At 35.8% G+C, this 24,011-nt stretch overlaps 1 protein-coding gene across 1 annotated transcript; it reads right to left on the reverse strand.

Moving 5' to 3' along the window:
* Positions 1-6,687: 6,687 nt before the first annotated feature.
* rnf26 (ring finger protein 26) lies at positions 6,688-11,765 on the reverse strand. The gene has a single exon (XM_056473900.1). The coding sequence runs from the start codon at positions 11,210-11,212 to the stop codon at positions 9,929-9,931; it is 1,284 nt and encodes a 427-aa protein (XP_056329875.1). The 5' UTR covers positions 11,213-11,765; the 3' UTR covers positions 6,688-9,928.
* Between the last annotated feature and the right edge of the window lie 12,246 nt (positions 11,766-24,011).

Here is a 24,011-nt window from a genome sequence, read left to right on the forward strand (position 1 = left end):
GAGACCATAGCTTAACATGTGACGCTTCACATCTTGGCAAAGAAAATCAAGCCTGACTAATTCATATTTTGGGGGTGGACAAAGTGGTGCAAAATATAACTCCAGCCAGCTTCAACATACTCGCGGGACGTTTCAGTCTAGTGGATGTAAAAATCTTGATTAGCTGGTTCAGATGTAGTTTAAGATTAGAGCTCTGAGGGGCAGCGAATTCAGGAATGGTTTAGACACTGAGGCTTAAACATGAACGCTGGTCAGCTTCTACAATGTTCACTTCACAAGGATGTGAATGTTGCTGAAATCTAGCCATGGTAATTACAATATAATGTGAAAGCAGCTAAAGACAAATCTTAAAAACAAAAAAATTTAATTAATAATAAAAATGCTCTCCTTTATGTGGATTCTTGAGAATAACTTATTTTGTGTTGAACAAAAGAAAGAATCTCATATAGGTTTTGAACAAGTGAAGGGTGAGTAAATGATGGCAGAAATGTTATTTTTGTGTGAACCACTGTTTTCACGACTCTAAATGTACCTTTTTCTCCTTCGTTTCTTCTTCTTTCATTCCTCTCTGTAGCTCTTTCTCCTGCTTTCTCTGTGTGTTTTTGTTCTAAGAGTAGTCGTTTCCAGTTTTCCTCGGGCTTCTGGCACGGACTTTAGACGGAATGTTTTTGCAGTAACTTTGAGAAGACAGAGCGAGTGGTACATTCGTGTCCTCCCATTGTGAAGTTCATTTCCATGAGGTCACGGCCTGCGCCTTCACAGCTGTTTGCAGAGCAGCTTCAACCAGACCAAAACAAGCACAAAAGGGTATCTCAGTCCAAGAATTGACACTCCCAAACTTGTATAACTGTTTTCACAAGCATACAACGATATACGTATGGTAAACAAATCGCATTCGGAAATGCGTTGATGGTGTTTAAATCGAGTAAAAAGTGTTTCCCAAGTTTATGTTTAGACCATGATGCCTTTTCCCTCAGAGCTTGTTCTTGTTGTAGCAGACTGCCAACATTTACATTGTACTTTAGGAAGTTATTAAAGGTCTCCAGATATCTTCATTTGTTTTTGACAATGTATATGGGATCTTTTCCACTGACATACAGTTGAAGTCAGAATTATTAAACCCCCTTTGGTTTTTTCTTTTTTAAATATTTCCTAAATTATGTTTAACAGAGCAAGGAAATTTTCACAGTATGTCTGATATAATTTTTTCATCTGGAGAAAGTCTTATTTGTTTTATTTCAGCTAGAATTAAAGCAGTTTTTAATTTTTTTAAAAAACATTTTAAGGTCAAAATTATTAGCCCCTTTAAGATTTTTTTTTCAGTAGTCTACAGAATAAACCATCCTTATACAATAACTTGCCTAATTACCCTGACCTGCATAGTTAACCTAATTAACCTAGTTAAGCCTTTAAATGTCACTTTAAGCTGAATAGAAGTGTCTTGAAATAAAATATAGTCAAACATTATTTACTGTCATCATGACAAAGATAAAATAAATCAGTTATGAAAAATATTATGTTTAGAAATGTGTCGAAAAAAATCTCTCTCCGTTAAACAGAAATTGGGGAAAAAAATGTACAGGAGGGCTAATAATTCAGGGGGGCTAATAATTCTGACTTCAACTGTGTGATCTTTTCCATTGACATATGAGACCATTTCTTTAATTCACTTGCCAAATGAAATCATTGTTCATTTATATTTTTCAATTAAGTGCAATAATACTAAAACAATAATACTTTTTTTTTCATTGATCACAGTAGGCACTGTGTTTTTTCTAGTTATTTTTGCAAGATAGTATTCAGCTTAAAATACAATTTAAATTCTGAACTAGGTTAATTATGTTAACTTGGCAAGTTTGGTTAATTAGGCAATTCATTTTATAACAGTGATTTATTCTGTAGCTAATAATGATATTGACAATAGGATTTTTAAAAACATTTTTATTCCAGCTAAACTGAAATAAATAAAATTTTCTGTAGAAGAAAAATATAATAGGAAATACTGTGATTGCCTTGCCTTGGAAATATTTGCAAACGAATAAAAACAGTCACAGTAAGGGCTAATAATTTTGTCTAATAATGTTTTGTGTGGGTAATTATTATTATTATTATCATTATTATTATTAATATTATTATATAAAATATAGTTTAAATGAATGACATTTTACTGGGTAAGTCTTTGAAAGATTTATGAGAGCCATTATTTTCTGCTTGAAAACAAAATCAGGACTTGAAATAAAAAAGTAGTTTACTTTAGTTATAAACTACGGTATAGTATGTAAACTACGGTATATGTAAACTACGATATATAATGTCCTGTACAAAAACGTCAGTTTATACACACGCATATTAAATTTTCATGTTTATTAAATATCAGCAGGGGGCGTCCTTTCATTATTCTGGAGGTCTGATATACACTGCTTCTCTCTATTACATATTTGATCAATGGTGTCGCTATTGGACATTATCATATAAAAATAACCACATTACTCTTGTACTTTGCTCTATTAACAGCAGGGGACGTCCTTTAATCATCATGAGCACAGTAATGGACCTCAAATGCGTACAAAAGAATTATAAGCAAAAAAAAAAAAAGAGATCAGAATTAAATAAACTTCAAGAGTATTTATATTTGATTTGAGTTCAGATGTGTGTCTAAAATTTCCATAGAAAATGAACATTTTTTTCAGCCTCCTGTGTTTATATAGAGTTATTTCACACTTATCATTCATTCTTTCATTTTCTTTTCAGCTTAGTGCCTTTATTAATCTGGGGTCGCCACAGCGGAATGAACTGCCAACTTATCCAGCTTTTGCATCTAAACTCTTCATTTACTCAGTAGCTAGTTAGTAGATTTAGTAGAAGTTAGTTTAGTGGACGAATGATTGTGTAATGTTGTGACCTGTGAGGGGTAATGGAAGTCCCCTTTGTGGTGGAATTGTGAGTGTGGGTGTTGTGAGGAGCTGCTGTTTTTGCCCTGTTCTCATCCTCAGAGACAGAAACCTTCCTATTGACCCTTAGGCAGGACTTCCTATTTGTAAGATAATCTCAAGCATGTCCACATATTGGTTAAGTGGGCCCAGGGCCAGACGATGACATGCTGTGAAATAGTTGACCCTCTGAACTAAAGTTAAGTCTATTCTAGCTGTGCTATACTTAGAAAACTATAGCACTGTATATCCCTGCATGCTTATCCTAAGAGCATTCATCTATTTTTACTAAAGAATGTTCTAGAGATGTGTATGGTACAATAGCATGCGTTGTTTGATACAATAATATAATATAATATAATATAATATAATATAATATAATATAATATAATCCTTTCCCAGAGATGGGTTGCGGCTGGAAGGGCATCCGCTGCGTAAAACATGTGCTGGATAAGTTGGCGGTTCATTCTGCTGTGGCGTCCACGGATTAATAAAGGGACTAAGCCAAAAAGAAAATGAATGAATGAATGAATAATATATTCCCAGTACTGATTTGCAGCTTAAAGGTCCTCTGCTGTGTAAAACATATGCTGAATAAGTTGGTGGTTCATTCCGCTGTGGCAACCCTAAATGAATAAAGGGACTAAGCTGAAGGAAAATGAATGAATGAATGAATATAATATACTATAATATATATGAAAAGTACTACCAGTATCTGAGTGGTTTTTATTATTACTGTTATTATCATACACATAATTACACATAGCAGTAAACAAAATTAATTTGTAGTAGGACTCAAGAAATATTTTAAAAGTTGTCACCCTGGGTTTTAGCATATTTAAAGTTTTATTTGCGAATAACAATCATTGAAGTGGCGTTTGGTTTTATTTCAAAGCACAAAATAAACATGGAAATCCTTTCATCTCTGTTTTTTTAAAAAAAGGGAAGCCGAACTCTGTTTAATCCATTAGGGTGTTGCACTTCCTGAGCTTTAGGTTATTTTTAAAGCATTGTTCTCAAGTATGTATTCGCAGATAATTATGGAAGATGCATTTGAAAGTATTCAGGGAATTGCTTGAATACTATTAATATGTGTGATTCACACTGCTCAGAATTTCCACTTGTTTCTAAAATGTTGGAACGTGGAGCTGTCCAGTGCTGAACGTGAAGGTTCTTTTTCATTAATGCTTGCATTTTACACAATCTTTGTTTGCTTCTGTAGAACAATAAAGGACACCTATTTCACCCTTTTTAAAAGATGTAGGATATGCCTTTGGTGTCTGTAAAGTTTCAGCTAAAAATACACATCAGATTGTTTATTATAGCCTCCAGAATCTGCCTAGTTTGGTGTCTGAGTATACTGTAGCTGTTTTTGTAGCCTGTGGCTTTAAATAAAAATGAGCTGCTTCTCCATGCCCACCATTCCCACATGTGTGTCTGCTTCTGATCATGCGTTCCAACACAATCTCATGGCAATTCGTAACTTTTTGATTTAGTGGCTAATTCGTATGAATTCGTACGATCTAATTCGTACATTTTCGTACGATTTTCTCATCCCCCAATGATGGTTGGGTTAAGGGGTGGGGTTAGGTGCCACGCCTCCTTTTTAAAATCGTACAATTTCGTACGACTGAAATCGCACGAATTAGCCACTAAACTGACAAAACGTAAAATATTTATGTTTTCTCGTGAGATCATGCTGATTATGCCAGCTACACAGCACATCATTAGTCACAAATACAGAGTAAGGTTATTTGATGTATTTGTGGTGGAGTTTATTCGAGCCTTTCTGAAATGATGAGTCTCACACAAATGCTGTTTGCAGTACACACACACACAGACACACATATATGTGCGTTTACTGACACCATGTGGCCGTGGGGATTATAGCGGTTAAGAATGCTTTGTTTTAATAATGCCTTGAGCTTATAAAACTTATGAAAATCATGGAGCGTTTTAGCAATTATTTTAATCCCAGTTTATTAGCAAAACAAATGTGTATACATGTTATTATAGAAACATGCTGCCTGTCAATCAATTCGGTCTGCGGGGAAAACCGAACTCCTACGTCACATTGCAGTCTGCCTCAAAATCAGTGGCATTTGGGTCCTATTCTAATGTCAGGAAATTAAAAAAAATGAGACTGTGGACAGACTATATCTACACACAGATCTGTCCAAACAGCTCACAAAAGTTGATTTTAAAGCAGAATTTTAGCTGAAATTGTGATTTTAAGCTGATTTCTGAAATTCATGTCAAGCTACTGGAACTTTGATTGTCACAACTAACATGTATAGTAGTCAACATTTGAAGTAGATCAAAAGCTTTCATCTAAGTTGTCCTAAAACTAGTGAACAACACCCATCCTTGTCTTTTTGATCCACTTCAAATGTTGACAACTGTATACAGTCAGTACAATTGTACACATTGTTCCTAATGACACAATGACACAAACATAAATGGCCTCTCTGATTTGTTTGGTTTATAAAACTGTGTTGTATCATTAGAGGAGTCACAGATATTCAGTTAGTCAGTTTTGAAAGCATTTTTGTATGTATCAGCTAAAATCGTTAATGCTTTCTTAAAAGAAAAAGCCTACTGGCCTAAGCCCGTTTAAGCTAACATTACATTCTAGAAACTTCCCCTCCTTTATTTATTTATTTTTGGAGTGGGTGAAATATTCCTTTAAAGTGGGGTACCAAAATATCAAGAATATATATTCCCAGGAGATGAAAAACTCCATTGGACTGCTTAAAGCACAGGTGTGAAACTCAGTACCTGGAGCAGCTCTGCACAGTTTAGTTTCAACCCTAATTAAACACACCTTATCAAACCTATTGAGTGCTTTGGGCTTGTATGAAACCTGCAGGTAAAGCTGCGGTCACACTGGAGTTTGTGCGTGCAAAATTCTGTTGTACAGCGCTGCGAAAAGAGGTGGGATTTAACAAGATGATTAGTCATTAAAAAAGCGAGCGATTGCTCCATATTTTAAATTTCTGTCCAGAGAGGTCATGTTTTAATCCATCATTGTTCTCACGCAGTCAAGTGATGCGATTTCGCAGGTCAGAGTTCACCATGCTTGAACTTTGCAAAGCAGCGACCTGCAACCTTGTGTTTCCGGTTTGACATTCCCGTGCATATGAATGGAAGTCTATGGGGAGAAAAGTGCAGTGTGACCACAGCTGAAGTGGGCTGAAGCAGGGTTGGAACTAAACTGTGCAGGGCTGCGGCCCTCAAAAAATCTGAGTTTGACAACCCTGGCTGGAAGGAATTTGACTCTCAAAAATTGACTCTCAAGTGGTTCCAAACCTTTATGAGTTTCTTTATTCCGTTAAACACAAAATAAGCTAATTTTGAAGAAAGCTTGAATCCACGTAGGAAATAACAAATACTATAAAAGTCAATGGTTATGTTTACCGATTTCATCGAAATATCTTCTTTTGTGTCTAACAGAAGAAGAGTCAAACAATTCTGGAACTGAAGGATAATTAAATGATGGTAGAACTTTCCGTTTTGGAGAATGTATCCCTTTTAGAAGCAGATAACACTGGATTTAATATTAATACCTGATAGAAGAGGCCTATACTCTCCAGTTAATAATGTCTCACAAGCATCCACAACCGGCAGTCCAAAACCTCTCTATATGTGTGCGCAGAAGTTGATTTACTCATTTCAATCAATCAAAAACATTGCTATGAATTGAATAGTCTAGTGACTAAACTGGATAAAGTCCTGATAAAGACAACGACAATACAAGCACAGATCAAATACTGTTTATTGTTCATCTGAATGGTCAGTGAATGTGGTTTTGACATTATCCAGGCCTCTGGAGAGACAGTCATCTGCCCACAGACCTTTATACAAAATAGTCTGCAGTACAAGAATACTTTAAAAAGGCTTGTGGCTTAAATATGGAATGAAATCACAGCTTGTTTAAGAAGAAATCTTAAAATGACAATAATAAACCATGTGTTAGTGCTTATCGTCTGCATTAAGCAGTAATGAGAGCGGCAGAATAAGTAAAAAAGTTAGTAAAACACAACTGAATGGACTTGGTTTGTCTCTTTAATGCACCTGATTGTCGTGCGCACTGTGCCTTTCCAAACGCATGTGTGGATTTCAGCTTTTGAAAAATCACATAAGACAAAAATAAATTAGATAAGACCTGCAGCTTGTCTCTCTAATGTACAAGATGTTTCCAAAATAGTGATTTCTAACAACATCCACTGGAAAAAGCAGAGCTAAAAGCCTTTCACAACTGAATTGGATTACCGTCTCTCGAAACAAAAAACAAGCACAAAACTTCGATTTGAAAATGCATTGATCAATACCCTTTGAGCAGTGAGAGAGCCTTAATGCTCTTCAATAATAAATGACGAAAACAGCATGGATACGGCATCAGATTGTGAAAATATTGTAGTGAGTCAAAGAGAGTGCAAAACAGCTTTCTGCGGAATGGTTGCTACATACACTACCGGTCAAAAGTTTGGGCTCAGCAGGATTTTTTGTTTTAAAATAAGCTTTTGCTCATCAAGGCTGCATTTATTTCATCCAAAATACAGTACAAATTGTGAAATATTATTGCACTATAAAATAACTGTTCAAAAGTAGTTTATAATTTAATTTAATAATTGATTCCAGTGATTTTAAAGATGAATTTTCAGCTTCATTACCCCAGTCTTCAGAGTAGAGCTGTGCAATTTAGGGAAAATATCTAATTGCGTTTTTCTGACAGATATTGTGATTGCGATTTTATTCATGATTTAATTTTGTAGTCAAGCTTTAGCTCAATAATCTGTAAGCCGAGGCAACAATTCTGCAACAGCTCTTAAAAATGACTTGTTTTTGCTTGAGGTCTGTGACTTTGAAACCAAAATATTCAACACAATCTCATGGCAATTCGTAACTTTTTGATTTAGTGGCTAATTCGGACAATTTAGTACGATTTGCTCATCCCCCAATGACGGTTGAGTTTAGGAGTGGGGTTAGGTGCCACGCCTCCTTTTTAAAATCGTACAATTTCGTACGACTGAACTCGTATGAATTAGCTACTAAACTGGCAAAACGTAAAATACTTACATTTTCTCGTGAGATCAGGCTGAAATATTCCCATATTACCGATGTCCTGTTTTTCTTTGATATTAATTTGTCTGTTAATGCTTCTGAAGAAGCAGACGCCATTATCCCACTTGTTCGTGCTCTCCTGTTTGTTTTTTTAATTATTATTGTGGTCGTTCTACATAGTTCGACTGCGCAATTCTGATTGCGCAGAGCGAAAGTGTGCTCAGGCAACTGGCTAGTAAGACTATCACACACAGACGACAGTCACGCATTTACTTTGGGCGGGGGAAATTAAATAATGCATATATATTTCATATAGCAGCCTCTTGCGATTAGCTAATCACAACAATTCAAATCAGGATTGTGATTCGATTTCGATTAATCGCACAGCTCTACTTCCGAGTAGGGCTATGTGATTTGGGGAAAACATCTAATTGCAATTTTTTTTTTTTATAAGATATTGCGATTTTGATTTGATTCGTGATTTAATTTTGGAGTCAAGCTTCAGCTCAATAATCTGTATCGTAGCTTCTTACTGCTAAAACGCTGTGTGTGTTAGTTATCTTTTCAATTCCTTTTTTAACTGCAACTTTTATTCAAATTTGTTTATATATATATTCAGAAATGAAACACTCATTTTTCTCTAGAGCAAACAGAGTGAGTTATGGCGTTCGTTATCTCCTGGTGCCTTCGTGATGTTTTTTCATACGGTGCAACAGCTGCAAACAACTCTGAAATTGTACTTTGCTGTTGTTTGCTACTAGATTGTCACTGGCAATACTTTCAGTTGACTTTTTAGCAAGACACCTCATATAGCCACCTGTGGTGCTTTTTTAGGTGCTGGTTGTTGTATTTTCTTGTGCCGTGGCAACAATTCTGCGACAGCTCTTACAAATGACCTGTTTTTGTTCGGCGTCTGCGACTTTGAAACTAAAAATATTCCCATATTACCGATGTGCGGTTTTTCTTTGATATGAATTAATCCATTAATGCTTCTGAAGTGGCAGACACCATAAGCACTTGTCCACACTTTCCTGTTTGTTTGTTTTATTGTGGGCGTAGTTCAGTGGCGCAATTCTGATTGGGCAGAACGAAAGTGTGCTCACTTAATTGGCTAGTAAGACTGTCACATACAGACGACAGTCATGCATTTGCTCAGGGTGGGTGAAATTATATAATACGTTTCATATTACAGCCTCTTGCAATTAGCTAATCGCAACATTTCAAATCACGATTGTGATTCGATTTCGACTAATCCCACAGCCCTATTCTAAGTCACATGATCCTTCAGAAATCACTCTAATATTATTGTTATTATTAATGGTAACAGTAATAAAAGAAATAACGACTGGAGTAATACTTTCATTTGAAATTACATACAATAAGAAAGCAGCTATTTAAATTTTTCATAAATATTTAAAGTTTTTACATTAAATAAATGCCGCCTTGATGAACAGAATCATTAAAAAAAAAAAAAAAAACACGGAAAAAACTATTTGACCCCAAACTTTTGACCACTAATGTATGCTGAAACAAAAATCAATTGGATGCCGCAGATGTTCATTGATCACCTTAAAAAAATGCAGAATACAAGAATCCTTACAGTAAACTCCAACGTTAGTATCATAGCCTACAAAACACTCTCAATAAAGCACAATTAACCTCCCATTTTTAATACAAAGCTTACATTCATATGATATTGCTGCATGAGAAAAATAGTGTTGCTTTTATAAGCCGATGAAAAAAAGTGACAATGGATATAAAAACATAAGAAAGCACACGATCCTCACATCACAATTTATAAAAGCTTTGAGATTCGAATCTATTTACAAGCATCAGTAGTGGAATGGACACATTTCAGGAACAGTCCTGCTCGGAAGAAGACGGAAAAAATAAAAACACCTGAGGATGACAAACACATCCGTAAACGTTTGGCCTCAGAGATACACATCCATGGTCTGAAGGATCATGTGGCGGCACAGAGGGCAGTTCTGTTGGTACATTGGCTGGCGCAGAAGAATATTGGTGCAGTCTCTGCACAAACACAAGTGTCGGCATGGCAAAAGCACAACAGTCTTAGTGCTGTCCTGACAAATCACACACTTTTTCCTCTCCTCTTGCTCCTGCAGGAGATTGAGAAGGTTATCTGTTGGCGGGCCTCTGCAGCTGTCCTCTGATGGAAACTTCCGGAGCGGTCTGTGAGCGCTGGAACTAGGAAGTGGATTGTCAGGCTGGAGAGTGTCTTCGGGAGCATCTTCCACCTCCTGGTTTGGTACATTTAGCTCAACCTGTGGCTCAATATTGGGCTCCGCTTGACCAACATCTCTTTCTGCAGCTACTAAGAGGCCAATCCGGCTGCGATGCCATGCTAATCGCTGCCAAACATTCCTCTCCAGCACATAGAGCCGCTGTAGAGCCATTCGGAGTCGGCGTAAAATAGGAACAGTATTAATAAAGGTGATCATGCGCAGAGATGCTTGTCGTGGAAGCGCAGGGTTCAGATACACAGTCGCACCAGTGATGATCACCAACGTGAGAAGCAGTCCGTAAGAATTGAGCAAAAATATGCTCACAAAAATGTGACACGCCGATCCCAAAAACTCCATCGCTAGTCTACATGGCGTCCACAACAGGATGGAGGTGCCAACGAGACTGCTGTAAAGAAAGGTCAGCACGGTTAACGTCAGCTCTAGAGCTTTCTGCAGAGGGCATGACACCGCTTCCACAGTGCTCACCAACAACGAGTATAAGTTCTGAGTGCCTATGAGGAGCAGGTTGACGATGGTGTTGATGAAATACAGCAGCAGGCTGAATAAAATCCCAAAGCCTTCCCAAGCCTGCCGAAGCAAACTGTGTCCGGACAGCAGGCCACGGTGAAGGAGCTCTTTGGTGCGCAGCAGTAGATGCGAAGACAGGTATCCGATAATCTTGAAGCTCTCCAGCACACCTCCGAGCAGCTGAGTCCAGCCTCCGACCATGTTATGGGTCACGACTGTCACTCCGTCCCTCATGGTGATGATGCACAGCAGACTGAGGTTCCAGCACTCAAACACTGAGTTAGTGAGGAGCATGGGCAAACTATTGATGAAGGAGAGCACTGAAACCAACAGCTGAATCAATGAGCTGACGATCACGAAGTTAAGATCCAGAAGGAGGCAAATGGCATCTATACATTTTCCCACTGTACTAAACACAAAGTTCAGCACACCCATAATAAGCATGTCCGCTCGTGAAATGGCACTTCAGTTCGCTGAGATGAACTGTATGTCATCTGTCGTGTTATTCGTGGTGTCAAACGACAGTTCAGGTCAGTTGCAACACAAACACGCAGCTTTGATAACGTTAGCCGAGTTAGCGCGCGTGCTAACTCTTTCGCATCATAATTTGCCGTCTTGGAAGATTCAAAACGAAGAAATTCCGGTCGTACTATAACAGAGGATTGGCTGGGAATCCCATATCATCTGTTTTGGACAGGTACAGTCTTCATAAACACGGTTAGCATCATGAAGTTGCTGCTCACACATGGACGAAGCTGCTCGGCGGATGTTTACGTTTGAAAATCGAAACAGCGTCGTGCTGGCTTGTATAAATCTGTACATCCCGAGAACGAGTCCATTGTGTAGTTCAATCACCGGTGTTGTTTTGTGAAGCTCCGATGCGACGACAAACTCAGATGTTTCTTTTTTCCCCTGATATTAATGGAGTAGAATCGAAAGCTTCTCGGTTTGTCTGGGTCTTGTTGTTTCCGCTTTGCAAAAGCGTACTTGAAGGGGATCAACTAGGCGCTCGGGCTGCGCAGACACACATCAGCACTTAGCCAAAGACAATACAGGGACTTTGACTTAGTGCACTTTGGGCATGATCTGATCTGATTACACAAACAATAGTTTTTCCTGGAGAATTTGAAGGCTGGAAACAATAATCATTTGTAACTGACAGTGAAACAAAGACATCTTTGCAAGTTTTCAGTGGGCCTGTTGTGTTTTCTGCTGATTAAATCACTGCTTTATTTGTTGGTTTGTTTCTTGGAGCTATTCTACAATATATACTTCACTATGTATTTTAGGCGTTTGACGCGGGGAAAATAGCTTTTTATAGCATAATTGTTGATGTAGCCTAAATAATGACTTCACTTTAGACAAGAAGAATGAGTGTAGACATTTTCAAAATGACTTTGGACTTAGTGTGGGCTGAATAAAATCTTTGATTCATACGGAGAAAATAATGGTATAGGTTCATATGGAAATTAGCAATATTCAAGTAAAAATGTAATATGCATAAATAATGCAATATTTTAAATGGCAACATATTTATCTTAGTATATTTATATTTACATGTGCAATGTTTGGTGCAAAATGAAAAAAAAAAAAAAAAAAGAATTAATGTACATTTTCCATTTTATACATTACATTAAAAAAGCATAACCAATGCGATATTTAAGCGTAAAGTAGAAACATTTTTCACTGCCAATCATTTCACTTTTTTATACATCATAGAAAGTAAAAAAAACCACAATGTTAAAAAAAGTTAAATAAACAAAGTCAATAATAACAATAACGGAAAAAAGTAATAATGTAATGAATGTAATAGTCAAACTCTGTATTAAACAATAGGGCTGCACGATATTGGAAAAATCTAACATTGCGATATTTTGTTATTTTGCTAAATATACAGCGATATCAATACAATTCCACCAGATGACTTGAAAATTTAAAAAAAATGATTTGGGATGATTCTGCAGTGGGAGTGCATCTGCATAAAATCTAATAAAAAATCTATACATTTAATAAAGAAAAATATACAATTAAAATGAACAGTGTTCTATCATTTTCTTAGTCTAACAATAGTCACTTACTGTAATTGAATAAAAAAGATAAAAATAATTCACTAAAATGAATGCTTCTTAAAGTTACAAAATGTAAAATGTCTTATGCCTGGGTGCTTTTAAAATCATATTTATCATTTAAAATCATATTATGCAGTCACAGTGCTCAAAAACACATGCAAATTATATCTTCTAATACAAACTCAAGATTGCACATCCTGCGATGTGACTATTGCGAATGATCACATTGTGATATAGATGCTGAAATGATGTATTGTGCAGCCCTTTTAAATAATATTAAATATTTGTTCTTAGTATGGAGGAGACTGAGAGAGAAAGTTTACTAGTTATTAAATTAGAAAATTTGTACCTTGCAGATTAAAACCAAGTAGCAATTATTTTATGCTTCTACAAAATCTGGATAGAATAACCTTACATATTCAGTCCATTTGGTCCAGATATTTCTGAATATATTCATTTGAAGGCAAAGGAAAATAGTTTTTTTTCCATAACATAATTGTAGCGTACAGTTTCCAAACACTCTTTTATACGCTAGACTGTGATGAAAATCATCTTTGTAAGCTGTTTGGACAGAACTGCGTGTAGGTATAGTGTGTCCACAGTCATATTGGGGTGATATAAAGACAATACGTCTATTTTTTAAAATTTCCTGATGTTAAAATAGGATCCGAATCCCTCCTATTTTCAGGCCCACCACAACCTGACATAGGAGTGCGGTTTCCCCCGCTCAGTGAATTGATTGACAGCCGCATATTAACATGTCTCAGTACTAATGTGTATAATCGTATCAACAAGACAGGATGTGTGCAAAGCAACTAGGATAACAAGATCTGCTCAGCTCTCTGTAATCATCAATCATCATCAAATGTGATCAAGAATAAGTTTTACAAGTTTAAAATGTTTTTAAAACAGTGCATCTTTGTAATATAGTAAGTTAAAGATGGTAAAAATAGCTGTAATTCATCACCATAGCCGCATGTCAGTACAATTATAAAAAAGACGCTTCAATCCTGGGTTTGTGGACATTAAATCAGGTTTATTTTGTATATTAACATAACAGATGTCTATAAATGCGAACGCTGTGTGTGTGAGAACTTTGTATAGACATTGTGTGTGATTCATCATTGCACAAAGGCTTGAATTAACTCCACAACAAATACATCAAATACTCATCGGGAAAGTTCTTACTGTAGTATTTCTCACAAACATTACATGAAATCGGCTTCCTTCATGTCTGTCACTGTGCTGTTTTTATGACGCAGCCGAGGCGGAGATTGAGATGCACGTGGGAACGGTGGGTGGGGAGAACTAGCATTAAAGGCACAGGCCACTAAAACAGCTACATTGTGTTTAAAGCAGAAAATCCAATTATTCTGAAAGCTATAATAAATAATCTCATGGGTGGTTTGAGCTGAAAATTTACAGACACATTCTGGAGACACACAAGCCTTATCTTAAATCTTGAAAAATGGGTAAAATAGGTGCCCTTTAATGTCAAATAATACACATTTTAACACAAAACAAGCTACAAAATGTATTACCTAAACTGATTATATTTATGTTTGATATATATTGTTATATAAATGCGTGCTCCTGTTGCTAAATGCCTTTAGACTTAATGGTAGGACACTTAGAAATGGCATTAAGAAGATATTAATGTGCATATGAGAAGTATTTAAGGTATAAGGTAACAATTAATAAGGTTTGTCAACTAACCCGTTACCCATTCTGCCTTTATGTTATCCAGATTATTTCCTGTTATTTTCACAAAAGTCATCACAGTGCCTGTATTGTTATGAAGTGGACTTGAGTAGAATGTCAGTAAAGATTCAAGCCCAAAGAAAATACATTACTGAATGAACAAAAGGGGCGGCTTTGCTTGCCATTACAGAAAGAACAGCAAAATTAGTCAGTGTTGCACAATTTATGAATCCCTTCATTAAAATTTCAAGGGGAAAATACCCACACACACGCAAACACACAAGCCATTTGGCGTATTGGAGAACACAAACGCTGATCTGCTGAGCATTTGTCAGGGCCGGCAGGTCGAACACTCTTTAACCTTCGTTTGAGGCCAAACACACATTCTCAGCTATGGCCTCTTGGGAAAATAAACAAACTACACTGATCTGAGACCCCGTTTGGATGTAACAAACCCCTGGAGAACAGATTTCCTTTGACACATTTCCTTCTTCCAGAGCATAAAGCAAAACATAACTGCTGTATTTTCCATTCCTCCAGGACACTTCCACCCCATTAAACTCAGTGACAGTCTTCAAGTGCTCCTTTCTGTTGTTGTCTGTCCTTTTCAAGGAAAAGGGAAACAAAATACTGGTAGACCGATTCTGACAGGTTGTTGTCATTTTATTGATGGTTCCATTGTTTCACTGACCCCCAACAGAAAACTGTATTTACTCTCATATTTCACAACAGCTTTTCGCTCAAAGACATCAAGTATTGTGGTCTTCTTAGCATTTCTTCAGGAGCTGACATTGTCCTTATCCTCAAACTATTTAAATTGATGACACTCAAAAACAATGGGAGAGAATTCAGAGACATTTGTCATTGGCTATTCGTAAAATATAGCTTAAAGAAATAGTTCATCCCAAAATGACAATTACCTAATTTTATTCTCCCTCATTTGGTATTAACTTTTATTAGTTTCTTTCTTCTCTTAAACACAAAAGAAGATATTTTGAAGAATGCTCATTGCCGGCACTCATCCACTTCCATAGTATGGAAGTCAATAGGTGCCAGCAATCAGCATTTAACAAAATAAGGGTCTTAAAGACAAGTGAAGTGTGAGTAAATGATGGCAGAATTTAAATTTTTGGGTGAACAATGCTTTTAATGCTGTAGTGTTGAGACAATCTAAAAATGGTCCCTTAATTAATCCTTAAAACTCATTAATCATCGTTTTGCTACACTGACCATTGTTCAGGCATAGTATTTGTAGTTAAAGTTTGGTTATACAAATGGTAATCAATCTGCCACACAACAACACAAAAGGTTATTATTAATTTATTTTTAATGGGTGAAACTGCACAATGTGTTACAGTTTCCATTAGGTTTTGTATTTAGCTGGATTGAGAGAGTAGATGTTGGTTTTACATGTTTTATGTATTCCTAAGTAAACAGGAATGCTAATTGGAATTTTATATTAATTTACCGGTGTGTTGAACATTCAGAAATGTGTCTATGTTGGGGTTTTGTGGTTAATATTGTGAAGCAGAAGCTTAGCTTGTTGTCGGCTAATCAATAGAGGTGCTTTGTTCATTGGCCAATAGTTGTAAGCATGCTATTATGCTCCATTGTTTAGTAACAATGAGCTGGAAGAGCTTTAACTGATTACATTGGTAAATCTAATTTTAGTTCGTTTCACTTGGCTTTCTGCTAAATATATATATCAAAATGTTTGTTTAGACTGTGTTTTTGCTTAAACTGAGTGAAAAGTTTAAAAAACCAGACCGTTAAAAAACTAATTCAGACTAAATTTGATCCTGGACGACAGTATCCAAATTTCAGAGCAAACACAGGGTTAACTTGCAGATGGTGATGTGTTGACTGAGGAAGTTTATCAAAAGGAATATAAGGAGAACTATTAATAGCTGGTCAGTTAGACAGAGCAATGGTGCAGCGTTCCACGAGCTTCTATGGGAAAACACAAACTCTCAACAGAAGAAACCACTGGTGTGTCGTCTGGTCACAACCTAGACTGCGACCTCACATACCACATCAGCCCACGGCTCCAGCCAAGTCCAACACTCTTAAAAAGACGCATAGGAAGGGGTAGAGAAAATATTGATTTGTTCAATTGGACAATCCCATGGGTTTATATTCTTAGTCTGTGAAAGTTTGCCTTCCCATAGTTGTCAGTTTTACCAGGGCGTGATCCTTCTATCAGATTACCACAAACAAAGGAAATACCGATTCAGCTTGTTGTAGAAATATTTATATCTATTATCAAAAAGTTTATATCTCTGTTTTCTTTAGACATTTTGTAAGATGTTTTCCTTTAAGCTAGCTAGACATAGCCAGACAGATTTGCAAGTTGATTTTCTGTTTTTCAGTAAAGGTTTCCTTACTGAAATCTCTAAGCCATGTTTCTCTTGCCTTATAGCCTTTAGTTGAAGAGTTTATCACAGCTCCACTGTAGTGTATACTTTAAATGAAGGATTGGACAATAATTGGTGAATTTCACTTTGTGTAGACTTCTCTTAATTGTTCCCAGGATTCCTAAACTTAAAATCTCAAAATAATATAATTGACACGCAAAAGATATTGAATGTTCAAATACAGTTGAAGTCAGATTTATTGGCCTTTCTGAATTACTAGCACCCATGTATATCCCCCCCCCCCCCATTCGATTTAACAGAAAGACGATTTGTTCAACATATTCCTAAACATATAAATTTAATAACTAATGTCTAATAACTGATTCATTTTATCTTTGCCACGAGGACAGTACATATTATTTGTTCAATGTTTTTAGAGATACTAGGATTCATCGTAAAGTGCAATTTAATGGCTTAACTATAAGCAAGTCATTGTGTAACATAAAGGAGTCGGTGATGCTGAAGTGAGGATCCACATACTGTTTATTTAAGAATCATTGACAGACAGGAAATGGTCAACAGGTACAAACCAATGACTGTAAAAAAATATGGACGACGCGACAGCACTTTTTACTGTTTAACGCTTTGAATGCAAAACGCCTCATGATGGGCACAAACTGTCACAAAAACTGCTGAAATTGGAGCCTGGGCATGTGCAGAAGAACTTCCAGATGGAGCCGGAGGTAGAGCCGCAGAATCTTTTTGTAGTTCTTCAGGTAACAGGATTGTAGTCTGAGTGAAAGTGGATGTTCTCCAGCGATCTATGAGGGTTAGATCGCTGATGATCGTGACACATTGCATAATGATGGTTTATTCTGTAGACAATTTAAAAAAAATGCTTAAGGGGGCTAATAATGTTGACCTTAAAATGGTTTAAAAAATAGCTTTTAGTCTAGCCAAAATAATCAAATAATTTAATAAGACTTAATAAGACTGCAGCAGAAAAGTATTATCAGAAATACTGTGAGAATTTCCTTAAACATAATCTGGGAAATATTTGTTAAATAAATAAAAAAAGAAATTCCCAGGAGGGTTAATAATTTTGACTTCAACTGTATATTTGCCTTTCCCAGTGATGGGTTGCAGCTGGAAGGGCATCCGCTGCGTAAAACATATGCTAGATAAGTTGGCAGTTCATTCTGCTGTAGCGACCCCAGATTAATAAAGGAACTAAGCCAAAAAGAAAATGAATGAATGATGTATATTTGCCACCACGGCACTGCTATATATGTGTTATCATATATATCTGCTATATATAATTTGTGTTAATTTAACATTAATTTAATGCATAAATATACATATTTTTCCAATGATATTATTGAAAGATCATTTATTTAAATAAACACATACATGCATTTTAAAAAAGGTCAAACATTTTTTGCATGCAACATATTTAGATCCTCTTATCACCACAGAAACAGCTTTATGCTGTGATGAAGTCCACTGATGTCAGTGTCTCCTTGAGACAAACGCTGTTTTTGTGAAGACTCTTCAACGCAGAATGGACCCTAAATGTCATCTGCTCTCTGCCCTTGAGCCTCCTCACTCCTCGGACGTTCACAGCCTCCACCCTTGTGTTTAAGAGACAATAAGCCCCTCTCATGCAAGTAGACAACTCCAAAAAACATTCCCCAGGGACCAGAATGGAAAGAATGACCGCTTTCCTTCTTCCTTCCTGTCTTTGAAGGAAAGGCATGGGTCTTTCCACCACTTCAAGTAAGCAAGACAATGATATGAGCACTTTACAGATATGAATCATTCTGCTGGGTTATCAGCAGTAAAATTATGTCATTTTCTATTGTTTTTCGATGTTTTGTATTGTACTGTATGCTTACAGCTAGTTGACAGTATTTTATGTATACTGTGGTTGAAAACATACAGTTCTTAACCCTTTAACAGTCCCTATAGGAAATAATATTTTAAAATCAATCTTCTGGTAAAATTGTACAACACTGAGGAATTTTTTTTTGTTTAATGATGACCCTTTCACAAAAATTCAACTGTCATAGATGTTAAATCTTCAACTTTATTTCATAGTGGAAATCCACCTATTTTTCAATAGTCGGCTGATTTCTGTGAATGAGTGAGATTTCCACTCATTAGCCACTGTCTGGACATAATGAGAAAATAAACTGCAAATAAACTGTAAAACTATTTGTGCCACTAACCAGTGTTTTTAAAATTCATTTTAAGACAAATCATTGAATATTAAGAAGTGGCAGTCTCCAATATCAAGTAGTATACAAGCTGTTTTAAACAGCCTAAACTAGGGCTGGGCCAATAAACAATATTATATCGAATTGTGATCAAATTTGTCAATAACAATGATAAGCTCTGGACTTTTTTACCCTATATTGATCTAAGAGCCAATCACACAGCAGAAATACGCAACAATGGGAATCTAAAAGTGTGCTGATATTAGAGATGTATCGAATTTTCAGCCACCATTTATGGACCCTCTAGTTTTTGTGGCTTCAGTCATTCTTGGGGAACTTTTTTTAAATGTGGAACATTAACAGCTTATATTAAAATATATATAGTTAAATATGGAAAATAATTTTCGAGATTGCATTTTTGCCATATCGCCCAGCCCTAGCCTAAACATAAATGGAAGCATGAAGAATTTTTTTAGGAATTTAATTTATACCATATTCTCCATGTACTGTAAGTAGGGACTTCAAGACTTTTATTCTAAAGAGACTTCTTTCCTTAGCAGAGCTCTGCATAAATCTTGCATAAAACCCAAGCAAAATTATGCCTGCTCTGAATCTTGTAGTGTATATTTGGCTTATTGAATTCAATAAGTGAATGAGTGAGAGGCATGTGAGATTTGTACAAACATCTATGTGTTTTGCTTACTGTTTTTATTTATGGTTTGTTGATGTTGTTTTGAAAGTTGTTAAAGGATTTAAATGAGGAGTTAAAATACACTTTTGTAAACACTGAGTTGATAGTTCACCCAAAGGGATAGAGAGATAGTTCACCCAAAATAGAAATTTCTGCCATAATTTAGCTACTCACCCTCCATAGATATTTACATTAGAAATCGCCTACCCTGTTGTTGTCTATTGGAAGGAATGCATCAACAGAACCGCCATTTTAGTACAGGGTGCAAATATGTAAAATAGTGCAAATATTTTTTAAATGACTAAAATTATAATGTTACATCATTTTTCTACATCAATGGACAAGTGATTGCACATGCATTGCCGACAAAGAGCATGTGTTTGTGTGCATGAAAATCTATTATCCTCCCTACCTGTTAAATTTGATCTAATCCGTGGCCTGAAACACACCCCCTCTCCCACTTTCACTTCTCATTCTAACGGAGGGAGCGATTCGTTTGTGTATGAATCTTCATTATGAACGGTTCGTTCACTTAGCCGACAATTAGCCGACAAAAAATACAAGTTTCTAGCACTGCAACATCTTGTTTTCATATTTCATTTACATTGTTTGCTCATTTTATTTAACAAAACTAGCATAAGCCGACTAGTGCAAGTTGATACTACTTTGCCTTATATGGTCAGTGCAGTAAGTGACTGTATCATCATCATCATCATCATCATCATCAATAACATTACTTGTTAAGCACAAAAGTTCATAACATGCAAAAAATATAAAAAACTAAATCTTACCTATGAAATGTTCTGCCTTTATGCTTTGTTTATGTTGTTTGCTTGTTGCTACAAACATACACAGCACTAAAGTCCAGCAGTATTGGCTTTGGTCTTGACTAGTGCGGTTAAATGGCATTTGTGCTGGCAGCACTGTTCAAATGTGGCGGTGCTATTGATGCATGCTCAGGGTCCGTATGCGTTATCTAGTGTATATATATCTATGCTCACCCTCAATAAGTTCCAAATCTTGATGAGTTTCTTTATTCTGTTAAACACACACAACTAATAAGATATTTTGAAGCAAGCTGAAAACCTGTAATTATTGACTTCCATAGTATTTGTTTTTTCTACGCTGTAAAAAAATCTGTTATTTTACGTTTTTTTTTTTTTGTCTGGCACCTGGGATTACAGAATTACAGAAATTTACCGTAAAATAACAGATGAAGAGTTCAGATGCAATAGTGTCTAAATATCATCTGCAATTTTCTCCTAAAATGAGCATTTTTCTCAGCCTCATATGTTTATGTTCAGCTATTTACCTTTAAAGCCAATGAAAAGAACTTGTTTCTCACTATAAAAGTAAAAATCCTGAGCCTACACACCATAGTTGGAGAAAAATGCTAATTTTGAAGAAAATATTAAATGACATTTAGAGGTTTCTGCAACTAAACTCTTCAGATGTTAAATTACAGAAATTTACCTTAATATAACAGACATTAAATTACAGAAATTTACCATACAATAACAGACATTAAATTACATAAATTTACCATAAAATAACAGACATTGAATTACAGACATTTAGCATAAAATAATGGATCTTAAATTACAGAAATTTACCGTAAAATAATGGCTGTTAAATTACCGAAATGTACCCTAAAATAACAGCAGTTACATTACAGAAATTTACCCTAAAATAACAGACGTTAAATTACAGAAATTTACCCTAAAATAACAGACGTTAAAGCATAGAAAATTACCATAAAATAGCAGACATTAAATTACAGAAATTTATTTAAATAAAAAATGTCTGTAAATTTCTGTAATTTAACGTCTGTTATTTTACAGTAAATTTCTGTAATTAAAATGCCGTTATTTTACTCCAACTGCCGGAAAAAAACGTAAAATAACGGCTGTTTTTTACAGTGTACTATGGAAGTCAATGTTTCCAGGTTTCCAGTTTGCTTCAGAATATCTTCTTTCTAAAGAACTCCTAAAGGGTGAGTAAATAATGAGAATATTTAAATTTTTTGGATGAATATAACTGCTAAATTTTAGCAACACACCATAGATCTCATACACATAATTACATTGATATATGTGATTTAAAACGTGACCAACCGAATTTGCGTCTCTTGTTTTAATCATCAAAGCAGTGCCATATTTTCCTCCAGGTGTACAAACATTATAGCTGTCTCCGGAGCACAGCTGTCAACATCACACTCACAAACTGCAGCCAGCATCCCATAATACCCTGGCAAATGCTGCCTTTACTCGAGTTTTTCATACTCAGCTCTCAAAGGGGGACTTAGTTGGTCCTGTGAGGGGATAAACCATGTCAAATTGATTTTCAGCCATAGTCCCACTGGAAATCTTTAGGCTATTTTCAAATACATATTCCTTCTTGTAATTAGTTCTCAGCAGTTGAGCATTGGATGGCTGATCAGATTACAGGCTCCCAATCTGTTTTTCATCCACTAATGGTAGACAGTTCAAATAAAGTCAATTTAGAAACTATTTAAAAAGTCAACTAAAAGCCTCATTATCAAGAGCAATAGCATTTATAATGACCGGTGATATATATAGAAAGCTTTGATTAGAAGACTTTAGGCTCCGTTGGTTAAATAAATATCAGGACAAGCTCTTATAATCGCACGTCAGAAAATGTTGGCCATATACTGCAGAAGACATACACAACTCTAAATCTCTGTCAAACAGCAGTTACTAAATGTATTATGATAAGGAAACAGTGTAAATGAAGCCTTCAGTGTATACATCTATATGGAAACAATTAAGACAGCATTTCAAATTTATTATTTGTAATTTCAGTGATTAAAAAATACATTTTGTGTCTGTCTGTCCTGGTCAACTCTGTTACATCAGTTATTAAAAGCCATAACAATCAAAAGTATGCAACTTGCTCCAAGTTATTATTCTTCTCTCATTAATAGGTACACAATGTTTAGGATACACCAATAGTTCGTTATTTATTTGTCAACTCAGTTATTATATTTTTTGTACACATATATTCATTCATTCATTCATTTTCCTTCGGATTATTCCCTTCATTTATCAGGGGTTGCCACAGCGGAATGAACCACCAACTTTTCCAGCATATGTTTTACACAGCGGATGCTCTTCCAGCTGCAACTCAGTACTGGAAAACACCCATACACTCTCACATTCACACACACACACACACACCCACACACACACACACACGCACACACACACTACGGTTAATTTAGTGTCACCCCTAAACACATATACTTTGCTTTAAATAAAAGTTTTTTTCATGTTTGTTAATGTTTTTATTCACTTGGCTCTGGTTTTTATATGCAGGACTGGACCTGATTTTGTCCATGGATAATGGATTAGGTGGACGGATAGCTGTGGTCTATTATTTGTGAATCTCATGTGATTGACCTGTTCCCCTAGGTAAGTTACTCTTTTAATTATGAGGTCACGTTAATGTGCACACATAAACATTTTAGCCTATAGTAAATGCCGCAATATTGTATAGAAATATGAATTGTCCATTTTAATTTCATGTTGACTTTAAAAAAATTCAAAGTAGAGTTTTGAAAATTCAAAATCAAAAACTCTATACCTTAAGAAATAGTTGTTGAAATAAAATTGAAAATGAAAAAATGTAATTTACTCTCTCTTTACTCTCCATTTCAAGTGGCTCCAAACGCAAAAGAAGATATTTTGAAAAAAATCAGAAAACCTGTATTGACATCCATATAAAAACAAATACTATGGAAGTCAAGTCTTAAAGGTTTCCAACTTTTTACAAAATATCTTTCTTTTTGTTAAACAGAAGAAACTCATAAATGTGTGAAACAAGTAAAGGGAATGTAAAGGATGGCTAACTATCCCTTTAACAGAAATGAAAAATCCTTAAAGGAACAGTTCACCAAAAACGTAAATGAACCTATTCTTTATGCACAGTCAAGTGGCTCCAACACTGAAAAAAAAAATAATCAAAGATGATTCCTTGGATTTACAAAATTATTTTTACGTTAAGTGGTGGTAAATTTAGGTACTATTAAATTTAGGCGACGTGGTGGCGCAGTAGGTAGTGCTGTCGACTCACAGCAAGAAGGTCGCTGGTTCGAGCCTCGGCTGGGTCAGTTGACTTTTCTTTGTGGAGTTTGCATGTTCTCACCGCGTTCGCGTGGGTTTCCTCCGGGTGCTCCGGCCTCCGGTTTTCCCC

Source organism: Danio aesculapii, chromosome 15 (assembly GCF_903798145.1).
Source record: "Danio aesculapii chromosome 15, fDanAes4.1, whole genome shotgun sequence".
Classification (NCBI taxonomy): domain Eukaryota; kingdom Metazoa; phylum Chordata; class Actinopteri; order Cypriniformes; family Danionidae; genus Danio; species Danio aesculapii.